We start from the raw sequence: 25,673 nt of genomic DNA on the forward strand, positions 1-25,673 counted from the left end.
GTGGTTACTTCATGTAGTTCTTCTCCAACACCATTTAGATGGCGTGTCATCACTTGTTTGAGTGTAAATACAAGCCATGAAAGGATGTCAAGATGCAGGGAGGTATTACCAGTAATTACATAATTATTTACAACTCAGTGTTGGAGCTAATTTTGTAGAAAAATCTGGGACTGTGACTCTTAAAGCCGAGGGGTGTTTTTCTTTGAAAACAGAGACACACATGAGGGTGAAATACGCTGTTAAAAGTACACTCAAACACAGCATGGCCACCAATCACATCTTCCCACATTGGTTTGTAAAGCAACCCTGTAGGCTGTAATACTTAAGCACAGAAGCTCATCCAAGGCCTTAATCAATGCACTGCAAGTACTTTAGGATGAGACTGACTCATTAGCACTTAATGTGTATGTCCCCAGAAATCAAGGAAATGTAATTCAGAATGGAATAACGATGGTGACAATTAGCCCTATATCATGTTTGGCAGGACATTCTTTTCCCCTGGCAGCTATCAGCAAAGAGCACAGCAAAACAGTTGTATGTGTGTGCATGTAAAAGAGCTCTGCCAGTAGATACTTAAGCCAGGTGGGTTAAAAGAACCTCTACAACCCTGCCAATAAAGATTGCACATTGTTGGTTTATTGCATTAGAATTAGCCTAGCCATCCAAGCTGTTTATATTTGCACCCTTGCTATTATATTAATGGCTTTGTTAGTGAATTTACAAGAAAGGTTTCCTGGCATCCACATCGTATTTCATGTAATGAAATGCCCAGCATTCCCGTTGACCAGCAGGGTCCGATAATTGCTTATTAAATCTTGTTCAAAAGAAGCCATTTTCCACGCACATGTGGAAGTATACAAACATGTGGAGGCTGTTTGCATTAGTGGTCTCAGGGGTGCCAAATTGCATCCATCTTGTGGTCAGGCTCTCTCTCAACCCTATCTATTGCAAATGGGATCGAGGTAAACCTGTCCACAGGAGACAATTACACTCAGCAAGGAATCAAACCCAGACACACTGCATGGCTTTAATGTTCCTCAAAATTTTGGCACCAAAGTATTCAGAATCTCTTGTCTTTGTTGTTCATTTGCACACTTTTCCTGTGTCTCTGAATGAGGGTTTCTCCTATCTGTGAAGAAGACTTTAGACAGCAATCACAAGTTTCCTGTCAAACTCTGGCACACTCTGGCAGCCAGAAAAACCAGCAACTCTACAATGGTTTTGCTGAAGTCATTTTGAGCTCAGCAGCACAGAAGACCCAGTCCTCACAGGCAGGATCACTACTTTCTATCTCTTTAATAATTGAACAAAAAGAGAAAAAAACCTGGTCTGAAAACCCCTGTGTGTCTCGTGACTCCAAGCTCTTGTAATGAGACCTGGATTCCTGTGGAGTGAGATAAATCTTCTGATCTAGCCCTGATGACCAGCCATAAAAAGTTGTGGTCTGAGCAATGACATTGCCTTGATCTGTTTCCAAGGTATTTCTCAGTATTTAAAGTGGCACAGTGAGTTTTTATGAGGGTCAAAACACCCGTTTTCAGAAGATAATAATCGGTCAGAGATGGTCCCATATAGCTTTTGTGTGTATGATCTGCTCTTATGTCTTTAACAATCTTACCGTTGTTTATCTCAAAACCCAATTTATACGTTAAAACATACGTTATCATGTTCCAAACCTCTGTTCTCTTCCATGAATCTCTCAATCCTAACACAGAATCACTGTTAAGTTTTCAGTTTCTGTTTTGATTGGGGTGAAAGGAGCTGATTGGATAAAGTGAATAAAATAAAGCTTTGCTGCAACTACGGTACAGTGCCATACCTAATATAGCAACCTGGATGTTCAAATACCCTCCAATCACATTTGTCTTCATTCTCTTCATTTATTTGGAACTATATGAGCAATGTTAACTGTATGGCTCATCACACATTTTGTTTTGTTATCTTGATCTTTTATTAGAACATTTCAGTGTTTTTAGTGTTGTGTTGCTGTGACTCAATGGAAAAAAACAGAATTATTTTCAGGATACTGATTCCCTTGTGTATTCAGATGAAAAACTAGTTGTCTGGGCCAGTAATGAGACTGGCAGGATACTCCTCTCAGAGCTCTCTGCTGGGATTACATGTTCTTTCACAGGGTTTCACCAAACCTTGGGGCAGATGTGAAGGTGACAAGAAGGAAGCGTCAGACATCTTACATGGGCCCATAGATCGACACAATTTTATATATATATATATATATATATATATATATATAAAACTTATATAACTTATATAAATATTAAGTTTTAATGGACAGTACAATTGCGTAAACCTTTAATTTGCACCGCTTTGCTTGTGGTCAGCCATCTTACTCTGTTAATGAGCAGCAGTGATGTGCACAGAACAGCTAATGAGGTCCACAACACAACCTTGTCATTAGGGCTTGTTGATACAAAATTTGCAAGGGCACAACAGATGTCTTCACAGAAGATTTGACTCTGATTAACTCACCTCAAAACAATCACTTTGTCCAGCTATGTGCAAAGAAAAGGAATAGTGTTTGTTTATTCAGTAGCTGAATTGTGCAAGCTCAGAAACTTCAGAACTCCCTCTACAAGCTGAGAATCAAAACCCTGTGCTGCTGGTGATGTGGCTGTCTTTTTGCTCTCTTTCTCTGAAGCATAGTGAAAAAGACTATCTAGACACGACAGCAAAGAGCAGCCATTGGCTGTACATGTGCCCAGTGTAGAGGATTTGCTGTGATATTCAGTACATCTGGCTTAGATCAGATGCATTCTGCTTAGAAACAGAAAAGTTGGACAGATGAGCAGGGGACCTTATATGTAACTGTCACAACCCTTCAATTAAGCACCAATTGCTGGTCACATGTTATTTCAGTGCTTCTCTTTAGGATGTCATGTATCCAGTGTTTAAAAATATATAGCCTTTTCATAGATGTTCAAACAGATCCTTTTATCTGCCTTTGCTCCACTCGCAGTATAACACCCCTCAACAATTGGTGGTCCCAGCATCTCTGCCACAGATCAAAGAGGGTTGCCATGGTAACCAGGCTTGCCAAGCATCACACGCATTCTTTTACAGAGTGTTGTTGATATTGAAGCTGGGTCATCTGGCTTTAAAACACAATTGACATGCCCTACATTCCATATAGATGTCATGGATCATAGTAAGTAGCAGCAGTAGATACCAGCAGAGGTGCAAGGTGGGTGTCTGAGTGTTGCATAGTCTGCCCTGATGTCATAGGGGTCACGCAGAATCATCCGTCTTTGAACAGTTTGGAAGTCACCTCAGTGGACTTCCCCTTTGGGAAGACTGCGCACATGGATTGCTTCCACTCCCCCTGCTGATTGTGCATTTGTTGTACGTGCTCCAGCCCAGGTAATAAGCACGATCACAGTTTTACACCAGGGTCTCCAGGCTGCTGTGCAATCAAAGACAGGTGAGGGTAGGCAATGAAGACAGGAGCTGTTCAAAAAGAAAAATGAAGAAGGCGCCCTTGGCTTTGATTAAATATTCATCTGAAATTTAATTCAAAATGAAAACCTGCCTCAGAAGCAGGAGATGGGACACCAGGCTCCTGATCCACTCTTTAATTACCCTAACAGGATAAAGCTATTCCATTAGCAGTGCTGATAGACAGGTGATCCTGCAATGTGCTTGGTCTTATTTTATCAGCAGTTTACTGGGATCAGATCATGCTGCTTTCATGGGCAGCTTCAGTGTGTATAGACCATCTGCCCTGAAGTCACAGCTAAGTCTCTGCCCAAGCATCCCAATTGCAAGAGCAGCTTCTCACAGATGAAAACCATGGCTAAAATTCTGTGATGATTCCAAGTAGATCTGGTAACAACCACAGAATTCTGGAGCAGAACCTGATAATCACAGTCAGGTCCCAGATTAGTTAGCTCTCATCTCCCAGCTGTTTTTCTTCCACATGTGCAGACCGCTGTCCACCTCTTTCTTCATGACTTTGCACAGTTGGCATGTCTAGGAAACCTACTACACAAGGAAGTATTTTAGGTGATTCACTGCATGATTTTCAGTGGTTTCAGAGGGCTTTTAAATTTCAGGACAGTTACTATTAAACCTTTCTTAGCTGCAAATCATGGCTAAGGTTGGTTTATAAGACAGACATGTGCGGAAGTAGCTTTTTTTAAATGGCCTCCTACAAGGACCATGTTTTCAATGTTTAAAAATTTTACCGAAATTTATCCTTAACATCAAAAGAAACATTGTATGTCTCCTGTGTCTATGCTATCAGGTTCATGTTGTATTATCAATATGTTGGCTATCTCTTTTATTAAAGGCATCATAGTGTTCTCAAGTTTGTGTCTGATACACAAATTAAAAATGCCATTTGCATAGGTGCAGTAATTGCATGCCAATAGGTATTTGTAGGCTACGGTGTCCTGAATGGAAGTTTGCCAGTGTCTGAGCAAGATATAGTCTTATGCAGAGAGAAAATGAGTGCTACAAGAAAGGGAGTGAGTTCATTTATCTGGTTAGCACCAGTCTGTTCTTTGGTCCAATCAGCTGTAAAAGCGGGTTTGAGGCCCCAGGAGCTACAGACCACCCCAACCCCCTCTCAGCCTCCTCTGCATTGTCTCAGCATTATCCTTGCATTGTCTCAACGTTATCCCGGCATCTTGGCACTCGGAGGATTACCTGCAGGAATTGCCTGTAGGCAGTTTGACAGTTGGTACCGAAGGGTGCTTAACCAGCTGTGATAGAATTGAGATTCCAGCACAGTTTCTGGGCCTGTTCAGAGAGCCACCCTGCCACTTGATAGGAAAGGTGGGAGTCCAGGGTGTGTGGAGTGTGTGTGTGTGTGTGTGTGTGTTTGTGTGGTTTGTGTGTGTGTGTGGGGATGTGTGTGTGTGTTCAAGCAACAGAGTAAATGGGAAGCAGTGCGAACTTCACACACTACCATCTGTCAAAGGTGAGCAGGGGGAGGCCTCGAAAACTCCCAGCATCCTCAGGTCCGTCTAATTACTCAGACCTCCATTCTTTGAAGCCTGCCTTTTTCCTGTCTGCACTGGAAACAAGCTGATTGCAGGCTGTCGCTTTGGTTGGGTTTTATTTGTTGTTTTTTTAGCATGGAAGTATGCTGTCAGTCTTCACAGAGCGTGCTGAGGTGCTTTTGACGAGAGAAATGGTTTCCTGAAGAAAGGATGTCAGGGCTCCCAGGCTGGCTAATTAAACAGAGAGAGGCTGGGTATCAGCAGGACAGAACTCACAGCTAACACAGTGCAGTTCCTCATCTGTTGACATAGTATTTCTGCTTTTACTGAGTTTTTTAAAAGTGTTTTTTTGGAATTTATATTTCAGGGTGTCCCAACAGAAGAAGGATTCATGTGGATCAAGCCCCTACACACACACATACACACACACACACACACACACACACACACACACACACACACACACACACACGCACACACACACGTATATGTATATGTAATGTGTGTGTGTGTGTGTGTGTGTGTGTGTGTAGACAGATAGAGAGAGAGAGAGAGAGAGAGAGAGAGAGAGAGAAACACATGCATTCATCATGCTGCTTTTAATAGTTTAATAGTTTGGTAAATATTTAATGCATTTTTCTTTTTTATACAGGTCTGAGAAGACTGCCATGTGTAACACAGATAAAGGTAAAGCCAGAATTTCACCTGACTTGGAGGGAAGGGGAATTATAAGTATACAAACTAATTATGAGTCATGAAAATTCAACATCTGCTGTTGTTTAATTTTACTTTTAACATCTCATGGATGTAACAGAGTCAGGAGTCATTGTGCAAGCAGCGAGTTGTTCTGTGAACAATCTGCTCCTTTGGAAAGAAGTGTACTCTTTTAGTTTGAACGTGTGAAGAGTGAGTCAAGAGGTGGTGTGGACCCCCTGCTCCCTCTTTAACCAGTGTACCTGAATCTGCAGCTTGACAACACTTGAGATATGCTTTTCTTGACATTTAACCTGGGAGCTGCTGTGGTATTATTAAAATCCTTACCACCGCCTTCATTAGTATTCTGGGCCAGGGCTCGCCAGATTCTCTTCCGAGTCAAAGAGGAACACATTACTAAAATCCAACCTGACTGTAAAGAAACCTCTCAGACTTTATAGAAGTTAATCATTCTCATTTCGAATGCAGAAAGAGAATTCTCAAAAGCATTTGCCATAGAATCCATATGGCTGTTAAACCAGGATAGATGGGATTTATGAATTCAGTATGGGAAAAGGAATGAGTTTTCTGTGTGCATATTTGCGGGGAATACATGCATATTTTTGGATTAGGAAATTAATCTACAGAGGGCATTCAGGCACGTTAATAAGAATTTATGAATGAATTCAGAGAATTCAAGAAGCTCTAACATGATAATCTTTGTTAATTAAAATGTTTTACTGTTTTTTTGTTTTCAAATATCAAATTTGAGGCTTTGCTAAAAATGTTATAAAAATATAAAAAATTGAGGCTTTGGTAAATATGAGGCTTTGCTATTAGTCTGCTTGTTTGAAAACCATTTTCTGTGTCGTGTCATAATTATGTTTTTGTTGTGAGTGCACAAATACACCAAGTAAATATCTGTAATTGCAAGGATACGGTGGCCAGTTTTAACATTAAATTATACCTGAGTCACCAAATTTCCCAATGTAAACTCTAAATGGAACTTCTCCCAGAGGAAAGTCTCTCAGTAAAATACAAACTCCTGACAGATTATCAGAATTAAGCCAATAATATAAAAATGTAACTACATGCAACTACATTTCCTTTCAGTTTCAGCAGAGGTGCTTATTGAGTGTGTGAAGAACAAAGACTATCAAAGGGTGAGTAAGGAATGAACATACTATTTCACTGATGCTTTTAAGAAGAGAGTCATGGTAGTGGATGCATTTAGGAGAAGAACCTTGAGGTTATGGATGAAGTGGATGAAACACTGAGGTCTGCTACTACCAAATCAATTAACAGCCAGGTTGAAATGTATAATCAGATGAATCAACTTTTTTCAGCATTTTATGGTTTCTCAGCATGCGGTTTTTAGTTGGGCCAATCTTATTGGTCATGTTAATTTAAAGAAATTTTTTACAGCCGTGGTCACTGTCCTCAACTGCTGTTGTATGTGTTTGTATCTCAGTTACACAATATTTCAACTTTTTCCCACACAGAATGCTGATTGTAAAATTAAATATTAAAGCCAAACTTTGGACAGTCCAAATGGTTCTAAATTGGTGAATGCTGCATGAGGTGGTCTGTGGAGTGCGTGATGAATGATCTGTGCTGTGGAGTGACCTAAGATCAGACCCCTGATAAGGCGATGAGTACGACAGCGCACCTCGCCTCACACAGAATGAAGAATGGCTTCCATCATGACCGTGTGAGAGCAGTCTGCTTTCCTCTCACGCAGAATTTATCATACAAGCGGCACCACTGCTCAAGGCTACTCAAGCCCCATTTGGGCCTAACAGTCAGGATCACAATTTCAGTGAGATCAAGAATCGTGTTCTCATTGCACAAATGGGATACCTTCATGAGTGACGTTAGCTTAGCATTTTATTAAGGAGGTAATGAACAGGATACCAAGGGCAATATAGTGTCTGCTTGCTACCCACTCATGTATGGCCCATGCTCATTGTCACATTATACTAGGGATGCATGATATTGGATTTTTGCGGATATTCGATATGCCAATGTTTTCAAACTCATTTTTGCAGATTGCCAATGCCAATACTGATATAGTGTGCATATGTATATATATATATATATATATATATATATATATATATATGGTCTATCTTATTTCCCATAGCATTCTCTCTTTATGGAGCTGCGATATTTATTTTGAATGAGCAGAGACACAATAAAGTTACAGAAAACGTTATTCGCTGTCCTGTGTCATTGTGTAAGTGTACAAACACAAAAATTGCGCCCTCTGTTTGAGTCCCAATGCAGGAACTAGGCGATCGCAGGTTGTCTTGTTTTATTTCCCATCGCATTCTCTACTTAACGAGCCGCGATATTAAAACAATGGTCTCACACCCCTCCAGAAACAGAGAAAAGCTTATCAGCACACAGCTAGCATTCTCCCAGAGCAAGAAACTTAGCTATATATTTTACCCCTCCTCGCATCACTGCTGCTTTACAAGCATTGAAAATAGCAATTCTCTTTCAAATTATACTTCCATACAGCTTACATGTTGAATCTTGTTGCTGGTGCTCATAATAAACATTTGACGTCATCGCATGCGTATAGTTAACACGTCACCTTATCGGCCAGGCACATTGGCAGAAATTTTATCGGCCGATGCCAATAATTAACTTCTTAAGTTTTCATTGGCCGATACTGTTGTCGTGCCGATATCATCGTGCATGCCTACATTATACCATTACAGTTACCAGTGTTCTTTCATTGGTCTTCATTCAAATAAACAACTGTTCCACAGTATTATATTATATTATATTATGTTATGTTATGTTATATTATATTATACATTATTGTCATTTAGCAGATGGTCTTATCCAGAGAGATTTACATAGGTTACAATTTTACACAATTATACAGCTGAATATTACTGAGGCAATTCAGGGTTAAGAACCTTGTGCAAGGGTACAGCAGCAGTGCCCCAGCAGGGAATCGAACCAGCAACCTTTGGTTACAATCCCTTCTCCTTTCTACTACACCACACTACTGCCTGCTGTACACCCTGTTGATAGCATTACTGGTTGGGTTCTGTCAGTTCGTCTTCTGTGCAGTATGAACTGCAGGTGACACCGAGGTGATGTTCACCTGGAGAACAGGAGACGTTTTGTCCGGTGGTGTGCAGGCATTGGAGTGACCAGCAGACCAGCAGGGGAAATGTTGGGCTAATGCTCGGCTGTGCATTGCGCAGCTGTTAGACACTGGGTTAGATATTGGGTTCAGTCATGGAAGCAGAGGCTGAAGGTGTGATGGCATCATGTGACAGCCGGTGCTTGCTCTTCCCACAGCTGAGGGATCTTCACAGACTGGGGGCAGACCTGTGCGTGCAGGACTCCTCCGGCCGCACCTTGCTGCACCACGCTGTGGATGTAGGCAGCAAAGAGATCGTCAAGTATATAATCGACAATGGTAGGCCATCATCTGCACGGCCTGGTGTCTGGAGGCCAGTTTGATTGTGTGACTCTGTATTGTATATCATCAATAACCTTTTCTGGAACAGTGAAAAACAATTAGCTAGAGGCCAGTGATCATGGAAGGCTACATGTTCAGGTCTGGTCTGAGTTTGGTATAATGAAAGCAGCTGATGACCTTAGGGACAGTGTGAGGGGGTTTGTGACATGCACTGATTGCTCTCTTTATTCCCCTTTTTAAAAACAGCTCCCACCGATATCTTGGATGTAACAGAAAAAGAAAAGTATGTAACTCTTTTTATTACCATTTTACTGTTTTTAGGATGTTTGATTTGCATATTGTGAGGAGCAGGTACTGTTCATGTTGTGTTTCTGTCTCATAAATTCAGTCCAGCTACATATCACAGTTTGAAGTTAGGCCTCAAAATTATATGGTCTGTGCGTTTGGATTGCTGTGTCAGTAAAACACCATCATTATCCAGAATTTGGTAAGAGTTATGGCTCAAGCGAGAACAGGTTTTTATGGCACTATGCTGTGGATTTGGTTATGCATTCAAATTTGTAAAAACTTCCTGAACAGTTTACTTGATCAGACCCTAATGGAAACCCATCTGTAGAGATATAAATGTGTATATGGATTACATATGTATGATCTACTCATGTCTAAGAAATGTACATACACAACCATCCGGTATACGCACAGGAAAGCGACACCTGCTCATTCAGCTTTACAGAAGTGATGTCAGTCCCACGTAGATTGTGACTCTGCCTCTCCGTGTTGCAGTGGGGAAACAGTCTTGCACAAAGCCGCCTCCCTGTGTCAGAGGACCATTTGCCATTACCTGGTGGAGGCCGGGGCGTCTCTCATGAAGACTGACCTGCAGGTGAGGTCGGGGAGAAAGAGGCTAGCACCAGTGGTCACCGTGAACATCAGGCCCCTTCTTACCATAGATACATTGATTGTAGTGGCAGGGCATTGTGGGTACAGCAGCTGTGAACATGGTGACTCGCCACAGCTGTAATCTCTGTGTTGAGTGTGATTTACCCTCCAAAGATAAGCTTACAATTCCAAGTTTATCCCCTCCTAACAGTCACGTGCATACTGGAAATTATAATGTTATAAAGGAGTAGATGGTATGGCACATCCCCAGTAGTATTTATGGTAATGCCCCATGCTCAGATACTATCAGCATCTGGAAATGAGCCTCTCTCTTTTATCAAATTCAACATCCAATGATCAGGCTGCAACGAAATTCTCTGACATAATTACTACCGTCATCATATAAAAGCATGTCAAAATGTCCTTTATCTCTAAACTGAAAGGCCAGGCCCCAATCAAGCAAATGAAAGCAGCGGAGTAAATGCCCCCCTGCATGGAGATGTCTGACTCGTTTACTCAGATTGGGCTCTCCTGCAGAGATGAAGAAGTGCTCTGCAGCCGCAGAAGCTGTGAGATCAGGCGTCTTGAAGGCCAAGGCCTTCTTTTACAAAAAAATGAACCATGCCAATGCCAAGCCTGTCAACCAAATTTGCTGTTCATGCAAGTTTCCATCCTAGAGGATCCAGACACAGATGTTTACACTCTTGGACCTCAATTTTGTTAAGTTTAGACAACCACCAGTAATCACTTATAGTTTTCATCTCAAAAAACAGGCATTGGTCCCATGAAAACTTCTCTCCATGTAATAAATCACAGAGGTGTGCTACCTTCCCACCCCCACACCGCCTTGTCCTCAGTTCACTAGAAGACTATAAAACATCCTGACATGATGCCCTGTGAGCTATTTAAGATTAAGAAATATTTCTTTTCCCAGTCTCTCCCACTCCCATTCAGTTGTCACTCCCCTGGCTTGCTCCAGACCGAAAGTGTCCAGTCAGCACTCCGCAGCACGCCCGTGCTTTCCTCCTCCTCCTCCTCCGTGCCTCCTGTTTCCTGACACCTCTGAGCTAGGTGGCCGTGAGCGCGGGCAATGATGAATGGGCACCATCAGTGAATAATGTAATCCTACAGGATACTGGACAAGCATGATTTATTCCCCAATGGCCTTAGGATACTGTGCAGCCTTGTACCTCTCTCTGTCTATCTGTGTCTCTGGATGCGATGAGAATGGGAACTGCTAACAGCAACAGCACACATTATTTTTCATGGCTGTTTCCTGTGACACACAGGGCTGCATGCAATAGGCTGAATATCCCGCTATGCCAGAGACCTAGAGGACTATTTCAGCCTGACTAGGGAAATCAAGTTCCTACACTGCACCAGGAGGCAAAAGCCATTAAAGGATCGGCACCTCCCCCCAACGCTATCTGAGTAACTCATAGGCACCCGAGTGTGTCACAGAGTGCACCTGTCTGTACAGTCAACCATTAAAACACCCCCAGCCCTCATTTCACAATAGCATTTTCCCCTTTTTTTCCTCCTAATGCTGAATTGAAGCACTGCAACAGAGAAGGGGCTGGGATACCTTCCACTGAACTCATGCTAAAAATGGAAGAGAGGCTGGCAGAAACACAGAGCAGGCTTATTCATTTGAATGAGCAGGTTTTGTTTTTATGAAGTGACAGACCTCATTAGTGGACAATGACCAGCTGGCAGGTGGAACCAATTAAAACCAGAGAGCAAGGGAGAGAGCTGGAGTCAGACATACAGTGTAATCTTAACTCTTTATTACAACCCCAGAAAAAATTCAGATCTAATTGTACCCCTGAAACAAGATTGTTAGGTACATCTCATACTTCTTTAAAAATACAGCTATACACAATTGCAAATTCTAATATTAGCAGCATCTGGCAAGAGAAAATCTGATTGCTGATCAGCTGTACAAGGTGAATTTGTTCCCAAATGATGCACACACTGGGCTGATTTTCAGCCATTCTGATTAGATGGCCTGCCCATTCTGTCATTAGCTGATGTTGACAAGGCAGACTAAGTGAGTATGTACAATTGTTTCTAGGTAGGTTATTTCTGGTTTCTTAGGTAGACTTCTCTTTAAAAATTAATTATCACTTTGGATCATGTACCAGATACATACTTAGTAACATAGCTATACATTAACCTGATTATATTACATCATCGTTGAAGCCCTGGCACTGCCACAGTTCTGCACTGCACAAATAAGATCAAGGTTTATGTGACTTCTAGGATTATGTTTGTAACCAGCAAGCAGTCTTGTTGAATTATCTACTTTTAGATAAATGCTCAATGCATGCATATTGTATAAACTGGTTATCAAGGTCTGCTTTCCAATTAAAACTCATTCTATTTTCATGTGTGTATATCTACAGTGAGAATATGAGTTGTAAGAGGCGACTGATCATTTGGCCCAGTTGGAACGTTAGTTCTGCTGTTTGTTTCTCTCATGAAAGAAAGCAGGGAAGCCCAGACTGTGTCGATCAATCAGACACTGTGGGAAGTTAAGTATTGATCGTGTCCAGGAAGGCAGGCTCCATGTTCTCGTTACCCACAGGCTCTTTAGAGCAAAACAGCGGAGAGTCCTTTGTCTGGTCATTTAGAAACATTCCCCCAAAAAAGTGTTTCAGTCAGAGGTTCTGCAGCAGCTGGTTTATGTTTGTGGAACTCACCCCTGTTTGACTGTAAGAAGATATAGCCAAATTGGCAAGCATATGGTTTGTGAAGGAAAATTAAACATTAGGTGGCTTGAATTTAACAAGTCAACCTCTCACCAAAGCAGATGTGCGTGGTCCTCTTCAACTGCCTAAATTATTGATGTCACAATTCCCTCTCTCTTTTTCTTCTCAGGGTGACACACCAAAACATCGGGCGGAGAAGGCGAAGGACCAGGAACTGGCCGCTTACCTGGAGAACCGACAGCACTACCAGATGATCCAGAGGGAGGACCAGGAGACTGCTGTGTGAACAGCCGTCCCGTTCCTACACGTGCCAAATCATCCTCAACCAAATAGAAAATTGAAGTTGCTGAGGTCTATAGTTAGAGTGCGCTTTTCACACGTTTTTGTACTGGTTCTGCTGGCCAGTGCTCTGCCAATAGTAGGCTTTTAGGGCTATGAGTAAGGCCTTGACTATGGGGGGATTTTTTTCCTTTTATCTTCAATGCACTGCCAAAAGTCATAGTGCTCTAATGATAAACCTGTCAGAATGCATTCTGTTTCATTGTGCTGTTAGCTCCGTGGCGCCAGACCCACAGAGACTGAATGTTAGACAAATGCAAAGGGAGTTTAAAGAGGTTTTGATACTGGGACAAGGATATTTGAATGTTACAGTGGTTCTATTGCTCTTCAACTAAATGAAGCTAAACAACAGAGAATCCGTCCTCATACAGCATACGGTGTGAATGGCAGTGAACAAAAGTTCTATCACTCTAGGGGTGATTTACTATAGGGAATGAAGGTTACCATATTCAAATACGGCCAACAATGCTATTTCGTATGATTGAATGTTGCTTCAAGAGACATAAGAGATGGAAACGTAGGAAATTTTTTATAAGACTGCTGTAGTTTTATTTGTAATTACATTTGAAGTGATTTGCTGACCGATTTGTTTATTTAGACAGTATGTTGGTTCAGCCTTCAGTCTAAGTTAGAAGGGATATTTACACTGAAAGCTTTTGCTGTAGAATTTCAATATTGAAGAATGCTGTTCTATTGAGAACTGTGATTTGTATTATTTGAGAACTATACTACTCTAGCTAGAGTAGATGTTGGACTTCTAATGAGAGCATTTGGTACTGTAAACTCATCTTAGTAGGTTCCTGTCAGAGTAGTTTTACACTTGCCTTGAGTCTTTTTTTCTTTTTTGCCTGAGTGTTTGAATTTCTAATTGATGTACTAAAATTGTGGTATATTTCTTATTATAACTGAAAGTAATTAGATATTTATATAATGCATAGCTGTAAAAATGGGATTTGTGTTGTCTTGTTTGTATTATAAAAATGTACATTTGATATATATTTTTTTCAGAAGTAGCTTCCTATCTTCCTGTTTACTATTACATATAACCTGCCTTGCAAGGCTTCGCTGTGCTTATTTGTATGATTGTCTCGGGAGGAGCTGCCCACTTTGGAAGAGTATTTATTTAGTTAAACATGGTCTTTCTGGATTCAAATATTTCTCATCTGGTGAATATAGGTCGTTAACAAATATATAACTGTAAATGTTTAGATTGTAAATTCTGAAAGTGAACAGTGTATTATTTTGCTGTATCATAACAATTTAACCAGTTTGTCAAACATCAAACTTAAATTTTCTTTTTTTTTGTTCTGTGTTTAGTATAAAGTACAATTGACATTTAAAACCAGAAATATTTCATCAAACATCTTCAATTTATCAAATAGAGCTTATTAAAGTAGTTGCCATATTTTTGAAAATGGCACTTCCTTTACGCTAAACGCTTCCCCATTTTTTATGCTGTCTGAATGCAGTTTGCCCATATCTAGTAGCATGAAAGTGTGAGAATCTGCTGTATCTATTACCTTTAGTAATACTTATTTGATTTAAATATATAGCTACATAGGTAATATATACATACAAACATATTCTGATGGTCAAATGTGATTTGAAAAAAATGTGCAGTTGTACATAAATTTCCAAAAAAAGACATCTCAGCCTGTCCTGACACTGTTGTCACTGATGTCCATGCTAACATCAAGACAGATTTCTTGTCACTTTTGTCAACAATTGGCTTTCTGTAGGTCACCATCTGAGCAAGTTTTTAGTAACAGACAAAATAGACAAATAAATCATGTTGAAACAACAGACCCAATATTATCTCTCAGAACATTGTAATCTCTCAGAACATTTTGAAATGGAAGTCCTAAAAGACCATATGTATGCAATTTTTTCCATAACATTTGCTTTCAGTAATGCAATTAGCCCTCTCAGTGTTTTTGACAAGTTGAAAAATCACATTGGAATATTAGTAATACTTTACAGCTGTGTATTTTAGGAGATGTATAAGTGTTATATAAGACTGTAAGATCTAATTCCTATTGAATCAAATCAGAACAATTTTTGGAATGGAAACCAGCGTACCCATAGCCCACCAGGAAATTAACCTGACGCTTCATTACCATCTGCCACAGTATTACCATAAAACACCTGGTCGTGTCCGATCTTAAGCAGGTAGAGTGTGTAAAACAATAAATTCTAACAAATATAAATATCAATTATGTATTACAGACTGTAGATTTCCAAGGTTTTTTATATTAAACAACACAGAAACACAACACCCAACACATGAAAAAAATATAAATAAACAATCATTGCATTGTTGTGCTCTCTCAAGATGATGGTAATGGTAATAGCATTACCACTGTGGCAGAACACTAACCGTTGGACATTAGCTGGCTATTGCTACTTAATTTATAGTCAAATATGTGATTTGCATACTCTTAATTCAAAGAATGGGTTACCGGAATCATAGCTGGTTCTTTTATGGTGGTCTTATTTCCAACCACAATGAGACAGGGCGATTATTTTTATGAATTCCATGTTTAAAGTAATGGAAAGTAAGATCTTTGGTGGCTAGGTAGGTAGCTTCTGTAGCTCTGTATACGTATATTTATATACTTAAGTCCCATTATCACTCAAAATGCCAGTTGGTTGAAGACTAAAAGAAGAAAACAGGTCATTATTTGTTGATTAATTGGCATGCACACACATGTATACAGATACAGCCAAGTGTATGCAAGTACATGTGTATGCTCCATTTATAGATATTGGCTCAACACCCATACACTTTTTTCTTTTTAATAACTTGATTCCTATTCACCAGACATGAGGAAATATGCTATTTTGTGAGAAGACTGCTGTTATAATCAAATCTTTTAAAGATTGCTTTGTTATATTCTCCTTAGATGCTATTTTCTTTTTCTTTATCAGAAATACTTACTTGTATAAGAATATTTGCAAGATTTATTGCTCTTAACATTTTTCCAGTATGGTTTTTGCCTCGTGTGCTTAAGGTCTTGTTCTGGTATATATATATATATATAGGGTCTCCTGATGCTCTCACTCTGTGAGTCATGTAGTCAAACAACACCAATAACTGGTGAACAGCAGTGAATTGTTTTGGGATTATCCTGTTCCACACATACATATAGAAAGTTATAACATTTCCATTTACATTTTGTTGCTTAGCAGTGGCTCTTATCCAGAGCAAAGCACCAGATATGAGTAAATAGTGTTACATTTACATTGCTAACATCCAGCAGGCATTCCTATTCAGAACGACTCCAGAAGTCAATTAAAAAGGACCTCCAGCAAAGTGACACAAAACGTTACACGGACAAGGACACCACCATTCACACACAAACAATAGCCAGGGACAAGGCCGAAATCACAAATGCGCACCCGGCCCAACATGCAAGTGCAGTACAATATACCTGACAGGAGTGTACTATTCTAGCACACTACCAACACATACCCAAGGCCCCCAAGTGGCCCAGTCAGCAAGACACTCATCCTGAGCGCAGGGTCAAACCTCCAACTGAGGGTGAAAACCAGACATGCCATCTGCCAACACTAGGCAAATATTCACATCAGCGGAACTAATTGGCTTCATTCTGCCGGAGATAGGGGTGGCCAGGTTTACCTCATCTCACTGCTTTCAGGAATCCTATAATTCATCAGGCGCCTGTGAGTTGCTTGGATGACTTCTGTGCAATAGCACCTGTGCTTCAGTCACTGCTCCCACATCACTGTGGTGCACTGTGGAACTTGTAGTATGAAAAATAGCAGTTGGCTGTGTGTGAGTGTGTTGGAGGTTTGCATTAAATTCATTTTGGTGCTCCTTAAAAAGTGCAGGTTGTCGCAGTGAGACAAGTGTAATATACAATGGGCAATTCCAAAACAGGGTTGCATGATAGGAAAAAGGCACAAAAAAGATTATGTTCATTCTGGAGGTCCTAATACCTAGAGAATATCAAGCCTTAACCTTATTTCAATGAATGTATCTATGAAGGATAATTCACTCCTTAGGTCAAAATTGTGGTAGCAATGCTTGTCATACATTATAACCTTAATTTACAGAATTGCACTGAATTAGTGTCTGAAATAAGCTTATGCCAAAATTTAGCACAGACATGGGCAATCTGTGTAACCTTACAACATACATAAATGAATCATGTCACTTCCCTCTGAAAAAGTAGGTTATTTTGCCAATAGCAACATTACTAGATTCATAAATCATATGTGTATTACATGCTTGTTAATATTAAAGCAATAATGTCTCCTGTGAACCATGAAGCCACCATGCCATTCCAACAACAGGCTAGAATTCAGACAGAATCTCAGACTGAAATTCTGAACAAATGTTAATAATGGATTGCATACAGTCACTTGTAACACTCTAGCACTGCAGTATTATTTTCACATTAAATATTCTTTTCTGGGCATTTCAAAGACACCCTTCCATTGTCCCTCTTCAATGGGATACATTCTCTTAGAGTATTACACAATATCCAAAACGGTATAACCAATATCATTTGCAGGACCCATCTAAGTATGGTAGACAATATAACAATTATGAGTGATATAATATAAAATTGTTTCTATCCTAATATAATTTAATTACCAAGAGCACGGTGTGGACTATTTAAATTTCATTATTTCCCTCATTTTTCATTGCAAAACTTTAAAACATCTTGGTTTACTTGTTGTCATTCCTGGCAGCTTTAGTATGATATTTAACCTAAAGTCATTCACAAGCTGAAGATTCAGCTTCAGATGGAACTGTGTTAGATCTGAAAGTTCTAAACATACAGAGAGTGTGTGTTGTAGTCTAGACTATTGAATTAGCTCTGAGCTATTGGTCTTGTAATATGCTCACGTTAATGTGATTAGGTTTTGGTTTCTATTTGGACAGATGCATTTTGTGGGGTTGTTGACATATCCATGTATACTTTAAGTGGGTTTGAGAATGATTTATATTGTACATTTATATTTGTTCCGAAAGGGTTTCTTATAAATATGTCAAGAAATATATAATAGATCCCACCATTTTAGCTGATGATAACCTGTTTCGGACAGTTTTTTGATGTTGAGATATAGCTCACACCTTAGCCTCCTGAAGGATACAGAGGTTGAAACACTGTTTTGTAGCTGTGTCGTCTGCTGGGTACATGTAGTGACAAAGTGGACTGAGGAGACGAATCTGTGATTAAAGTCCTTGAAACGTAGCATGTGTGAATAAGAATGGAGAAGTTCCGTTTTACATTAAACCAGAGATAATCTGTTCCATTGGAGACTGAAGGCATTTCATAATGTCACCACTGTCGTCTGCCTTGACCTTTCTCTGAGACAGATCATGCATTGTTTAACTTAATATGTCAGCCAGTGTTTAACTTCAGGACTTTGGGGATGCGCAGTACCTGATACAAATAATGAAATTAACTTTGAAAAGTTAAAATTGCAGCATTGTCATTCACAGGGAACATATTTAATGCTTTGGATGTTTTTACATGCATAATTAATGTATTTAATATATATATATATATATATATATATATATATACACACACATCTGTTGAAACAAAATGATGCCTAATAAGAATGACCTATGGTCTAAAGCTTTATTTTCCATTTTAAGCAATTTATCCATAGTTTAAATTAATATTACAATGCAGATTTCCAACATGTATGACCGAATGCAGTGAGGCCATTCTACTCTTACATTCTCAAGGAGTTGGGAATCTTAGTTGTGTATATTTTTCATGATTTTTTTTTGTTTTGCTTTGATTTTGTTTTGGTTTTTTGAGTTGCTGTGCAATTCAGGGTTAGAATACAGATATTTAAAAGGAAATGTGTGACTTAAAGTGCAATATACAGTTTCTGTAATTAGGAAAAAAAATCGACTTATATGGTGACCAAAACAATGAATAAACCATTGTGTAGTTTACACGATATTGAGCTGTATGTTTGTTCTATTGGCTGCTTTTGTTGCTGTTTGAAAAAAATAAATATTTCATAAATGCGTGTGTGTTTACACTTAAGTGGGAATTACAGTATGTGCATCAACATGAAAAAAATGGGTATTTTTTTCTGCTTTAAAAATTGTATCTTGGAACCTATGCCTGAAGAAGAAATAAAAGCGGTGATAACCAGTTTAAAGAATACTAAAGCCCAGGATCTGATGGCTGTACAAATACATTGTGTAAATTTTTACAGTGATGAAATCTCCTCTTTATTACATTTCTTATACAATGACAACAGGAGTGGAGTACTCCCACTTTGAGTGATTCAATCAGTACAGTTATTCCAAATTAGGGCAAGGAAATCTAACTGAATGGTCCCCCTTTTGTCCCATATGATTACTGAGCATGGACCTTAAGATACAAACTCTAATATTAGAGAAAAAGCTGAAGATTGTCATCACTAAAATAATACACCCAGCCTAAAGAGGTATATCTGGCTGTCATCTATCAGATAGTACTTGTAGACTGCTTAACAACATGTCCCATACAAAAAACAAAACCACAGCATGTCTGGCCGTGGTCGTAGATGCAGAAAAGGCTTTTGACTGGATACCCTGGGCTTTTCTTATTAAAATATTAAGTTATGGCTAATGGTAGTCTTTCTAAACCATTTTATTGGCCAAGGGTCTGAGATAAGGTTGTCCACCATCTCCCCTTTAATTTTCAGTCAGGATAGAACCCCTAGCTCCAAGGATAAGGAATAGCACAGATAACAAAGGGATAGAGCTGGGTGGAGAAATGCATGGAATTTCTCTGTATGCAGAAAATGCCTCTTTATATATCTGACCCCTTGACATCAAGTCCAGAACTAATGAAATGTTTCCAACTTTTTTTACTCAGGGTATAACATAAATATGAAAAAGAGAGAGACATTAGATATAGATGGATTTACCTCTCATGAGGTAAAACCTTCCTTTCTGTTCAGATGGCCAGAAGAAGGAATTAGGTATCTAGGAGTTACCATCATCCCTACTATCATACTGTGATCCCTCACGTGATTTTTTAAACTAAGCCTATTATGTAGGACTAATTGGGAAAATAAAAAAAGACCTCAATCGCTGGTCTACCACTGACATTGATTGGGAGAATAGAAATAATTAGAATGAACATACTTCCTGTTCCTTTTTCAGCCATTACCAGTGCCAATACCCAACACCACCTTTACTTGATCATCTCTCCCCAACATTCATTTGGCAAGGAAAATGGCTTAGAATATGTTTAAAAACCTTTCAACCACAAAAATCACTTAATGGAAAAAGCCTACTGACTTTCTACCCCATTTTCACATGGAAAGCATGGTGATTTACAAAGGATGTTCAATCTCCCCACTGGAATGTCCTCTTTAACATCAAGCATCCATTTAAGAAAAGTGGTCTCCCTTGAAGTGTTATACCCCAAGGCTGGCTGAAGTGGTTCACTGTAGGCTGAGCCTTCTAATTAAAAGCCCTCAGTCATCTGACCTGTGGTCACACAAGGCAAGGTGTGGAGCCCAACAGTATATTCAGTGGAGTATGTTATATTTCAATGCAAGTTAAGTTAAATGCAGGTGTAATCTCAAATGTTATGACTTATGTTTTAAATAATCCAGCAAAAATGTACATTTTGGACTTCAGTGCAAGTGATTTGGCATTTGGGCCACCATTTTATGACTCTTGGGTCTCTACGCATTATACTCTAGTGTTTCTAAGGCTGGCAGAAATTGTTTACAGATGAGTGAGAACAAAATGAATGTATGATTTTTATGAGTTCATTGCTGGGCTCCCTTACATCACTACATGAACACAACACAGAAACCTGAAGCTTTGGAAAAATAGTACACCTCTTCAATAGCAAAAAGACATTTGCAATTTGTCTGCAATCACTTTAAGTAATGGATCGCTATCACATTGCTTAGGGATGAGCAGAAGTAATTAGTAAGTAGAATATATTATGATTTTCTTTTTCATGCAGGCGATCTGAGTGTGAGCATGATGAATCTGATTAATTTTTATCAAGCCATTTAAATTCCCTTTCTGCATAAAAGGAGTCTTCTTATGAAGTGGGGCTGATGATGTCAAATTTGTGAGGTGATTTAATTATGCATCATATAAGTTCTGTTTGATTGGTGCCAGTAGCTACTGTTTCCATGTACTACAACATGTCAAGTTTGAATTCCATCTTTCTCTAGGCTTTTTCTTCTGAAAAAGAGTCAGGTGTAGTCTTAATGGAAATACTCATGTCAACATACAATGAGGACCACACATTCTGAATGCATAAGGTATTAATAACAAAGATGTCATACCAAGAATAGCTGTTGTATTATTTCTGTGATCTGACAGGCATAGGCACAGTACTCAGTTATGTCAGCTTTTATATGTTTTTATATGTCAGTTCATTTTTATATGAGTTTTATAAGGATCAGTGTTAGACCCCTTGCTATTTTCTTTGTATGTATTCCCCCTTGGCAATGATACCAAGGCCAAACCCATCTAATGTAATGCCTAAAAACATACAAATTTAGATGTGCAACAACTTCCCCCAGCGTAGGCAGAATTTTAATTGTTGGCTCAAAAAAAGGAAAACATTAGTTGTGACCAAAGCTCCTTGGCACTAAGTGTTAAACCAGAGATGAGAAACGTAGGTGAGATCCTAGAGTTAGACTTATGCACCCAGCCTCATTTAAGAAACAGCACCAAAGTGCACTTTTTCATCTGGGAACATAGCCAGAGCTAGACCATTTCTGTCACAGTCTGATGCTAAAAAACAAATACACACCTTTGTTTGCATCAGGTTAGTTTATGGTAATGCATTCTGGATTTCCAAAGCACAGTGTTGAAAGATTGCAATTAGTTCAAAGCTGCTGTTGCAAGAATACTGACCAAAACAAGGAAGAGAGCTCATATCACCCCCAGCATTAGCATCTCTACACTGGCTGCCTTTTTGTTTTAGAGCTCATTTTAAAGTTCTTTTCCTTGTTTTTAAAGCCCTTAATGGCTTTGCTCTCGATTATATTGCTGACCTTCTGGAAACACATCACCCCAAGCGTGGCCTTTGACCTGCAGAGGCCAAACTTCTCTGTATTCCAAAAGTAAATTACAAAAGAATGGGTGAAGCTTCATTTTGCTTTCATGTTCTCAGACTGTGGAATAGCCTGCCTCTGCAGAGTGGAGGTGCAAACAGTCAATTAAAAGTAATTTCAAAACACATCTTCTCCAGTTAGCTTTCAGTTGATATGGGCTACTTTTATTTCTTTTATTCTGGATTTATAATTTTATTTTATATTTTTTATCTTTGTATTCATTCTTGTTTAATTTCTTCTTGACTTTTTCAGTGTTTCTATTCTCTGGAGTATGTTGAAATTTTATTCTATGTATACAAATGTTTTTGTTGTTGTTATGGGCTGTTTTTACAATGTCGCATTTGTCATACTTCTTTTATTGTCTTTGCGAAGCACAATGAGGCTACAATGAGTGTATTTAAAAAGCTATATAATACTAGTACTACTACTATTATTATAGCATGTGTTATATAAATGAATGTCATATCCAATCCTGCCAACAGTGTCACATGGCATCTATGACACAGTTGGGATGAGAGATGTCACGTGACACTGTTGGAAGGGTTGTATGTGTCATTGATTTCTACATAACACTTGTTGTGACATGTGATGAAGTATGTCCTGTACCATCAGCAGTCGGGGCTGGCCCAAGCCCTGTGGGTGGTCGCACAGGGTGCCACGCATCACTTGGCAGGGGGGCATGTGTCATTGTTTTAATTTTCAGCAATATATTAGCTATTAGCTCTTAAAACTATCTAGCTATCTTATAAGGATCTAGCTTGCTATTGAACTAGGTGTCTGGCAGTATAATTAGCATGCTGGCTGCAATACCGTAATATTCAGTTTGCTATAATAAGTATCTAGCTACAGGTAGATAAATAACCAGTTACAGCTCTAACTTTACATTGTTTTTCTCCCCTTTCCTCCTAAGCTGGAATACACAGCTATGCCATTAGACTGCAGCTTGTTGCTGCAAACACTGCTAACATGGAGAGTGCAGCTACTCTCCTCCAGAATACATGATGTCGTCACTTTTTTCACTTCACAGCTCCCATGCCAAGGCTGCCACAAACAGAGCCTCTTTACATAGAGCTATATACACAGGCAGATTGTGGGCGCCCATTTAGGGTCACTGGTGAGATGGACAAACCTTTGCCTACCCTAGACCTTAACCCTACCCTAAACCTTTGCCTAGTCATCTTTGGCTGATGAAACAGCTGGACTCAAACCCAGGCAATTCAGGTCAGCTTGAGTTCAAGGCAAATGCATTGACCACTGAGCTACTTAGGAGCCCAGATTTACATTGTATCAGTATCCTGCAAGAAAAATTGACTGTCTGTTAGCTCCTATCACTATGCTGTTGACACTACTCTGTGGCCTTGATAAGAAACTGTCAAAGGGTCACAGCCAAGATTCAGACAGTAATATGACTCATGATCAAAAATGATTTAAAACAAAACATGCACCTTTATTTTCACAGCATATGCAACTTTGTTTGCATCTGGCATCCGCATGTAAATGTATTCATTTATATAAAATTATTACTAGTATTTAAATACATCTGTATTAGCTGGTGGCCAACCTGAAAGATCTAGCAGCCTATCACTGGCCACAAAAATACTGGCTGATGGGCCAAATTTGAGGATCACGTCATGTAGCATATAAGATGCTTTTATGGGTCTGTCCTCCAATATAGAGGTCAAATGCAGATTACATTTTGCAGTTTGAGTTTACATTGCTCTTAGACTTTGTATAGCTAGCTATGACTTGCTTATAACAGGACATCAAAAGAGCATAAAGGCCCCTTGTTTCCAGTTTCTTTTTTGTTGTGTTTTGTTGTGTGCACTGCACATAGAGGACAAGAACAAGATGGAAAATGTGCTCAGAGAAAAACAAAATGCCTTTAGGTTGGTGAACAGCAGATAGCCCAGCATACCTCGTACACATGCTAGTTAGTGGGCAAACAATGAATGGATGCACCTGGCCATCCCTTTTTTCCTTCAGAAATAAAGTCAGGCTGCTTAAGAGCCAACTCCACCACACATCCGTGCCCCACTGGCCAATCATTTCATGGTTTGTTTGAAGGAGAGCGATGCAGGGCGCAGGGCAAAGGGAAAGACTTCCTCGCTCGGCTTGGCCTCAATGTGAATTTTCCGGCCTACAGGGCTTTGCTGCTCTGGTGGGTGGCAGGCAAACAATTCCCCCACGCATGACTGATCCATTCCGTCACAAGGAGGGGTTGCGGGAGGTTAGGGGGAGTCAGTTCCTCTTCAAGAGGCGACAGCAGACAAAGACAACGCCAGCAAGAGATATAAATCTCCACCTCTGGGCCTTTTTGCCCTCCTTATTCTTTCTTTTCTCAGGGTGCTTTATCCCTCAACCTTGAAACTTTTCACATTGTAGGGTGCCTCTGTCACCCTGTCCTGCCCCCTAATGCTTCCCAGAACAGACCCACAGCTCCTTTGCTCACCAGAGAGGATACAAAAAAAAAAACGACAAATAATGATGTGCTTCAGTTTACCAAAACAGACAAAATATGCTGCTTTGTGGGTCAACTAAATGCGTATGAAGAATTTCAATGGGACTCTTCATGTAAAAGTTCTCTGGCCCCAAAACAGGGCAGCTTCCATGAAATTAGGAAATTATACCAAGTATATATACCAATTACACTTTTCATATATGTTTTCTTTATCGTTTTTGGCATTTCCTAGAAGACTTTTAGAGGGACAGAGTAAATTGAGAGAACTGTGGGTGCAGTATCCTGCTTCAGAATGAGGGATAGGCACAGCTTGGGCTCAGGGTGGGTGTTTTTACTCTTACTGCCACTCCAGCCTCCCCTGTTGTTGTTTTCATCAGGTGAATGAGATTAATAAATAGTAAAGGCAGGTTGGAATTTTTCACCAGTAACAAAGTAAAAGGGGGAACTCTAACTGCCATGGCGCCTTGTGCTTGACTTTGAGCAACAGATTTAAACAAGTGTTACATTTTGATTCAAGATTTACACATCATTATGCATTTGGCAGTGAATGAAGTTAAGGATGGCTATTATGTGAGAGTCTAAAAATTAATACTTGCTTAAATGTGTTGCTCAGATTGACTCATTCTAAGGGATTGATTGGATACCCTCTCAGGAACAAAAAGAGGCAGATTCCTTTGCAGGTATGCCATTTACTACTCTAAGTTACAGGTTGGCAGGACATGCCGCATATCTATACAATACCAACAGTTAAGCTTTTTTTGGGGTACCCCAAAGAAATAACCATAATGACCCTCAGGTCTGTCTCCTTACAGACATTTGCTTCTGTACTGTTTGTCTTCATCTGAAAGCACACAATTCAGACAGAACACAATACGGCCACAGAATGACATGGCCAACCCTGCACCCTTCTGTGCCTCCTTCATCTCCACATTTCTGGTGATTATATCTTTCATGGACGTGCCTCCAGTTGTGGCTGACTTTGGCATGTGCCTTGCTAGCTATTATGTCCAAGATAGCTAGCTTAGTGAATAATGATGATGTTAGCAGAGCAAACTGTAACAAGGAAACTGTAACTCATTTTGTAGTTGCATTTGCAAATAACATAGTAA

The 25,673-nt window shown here is 39.6% G+C and overlaps 1 protein-coding gene across 2 annotated transcripts in view; it reads left to right on the forward strand.

Moving 5' to 3' along the window:
- The window catches only part of LOC118788164 (diacylglycerol kinase zeta-like), an 85,523-nt gene extending 71,700 nt beyond the window's left edge, over positions 1-13,823 (forward strand). For both annotated transcript variants that reach the window (XM_036544056.1, XM_036544058.1), the window contains 6 exons: positions 5,614-5,648; positions 6,768-6,817; positions 8,976-9,096; positions 9,346-9,382; positions 9,883-9,982; positions 12,859-13,823. In XM_036544056.1, the coding sequence (XP_036399949.1) occupies positions 5,614-5,648; positions 6,768-6,817; positions 8,976-9,096; positions 9,346-9,382; positions 9,883-9,982; positions 12,859-12,975 (460 nt within the window). In that variant the 3' untranslated portion in view covers positions 12,976-13,823. The remainder of the gene's footprint in view (positions 1-5,613; positions 5,649-6,767; positions 6,818-8,975; positions 9,097-9,345; positions 9,383-9,882; positions 9,983-12,858) is intronic.
- The last annotated feature ends 11,850 nt before the right edge of the window (positions 13,824-25,673 follow it).

Source organism: Megalops cyprinoides, chromosome 13, assembly GCF_013368585.1.
Source record: "Megalops cyprinoides isolate fMegCyp1 chromosome 13, fMegCyp1.pri, whole genome shotgun sequence".
NCBI lineage: Eukaryota > Metazoa > Chordata > Actinopteri > Elopiformes > Megalopidae > Megalops > Megalops cyprinoides.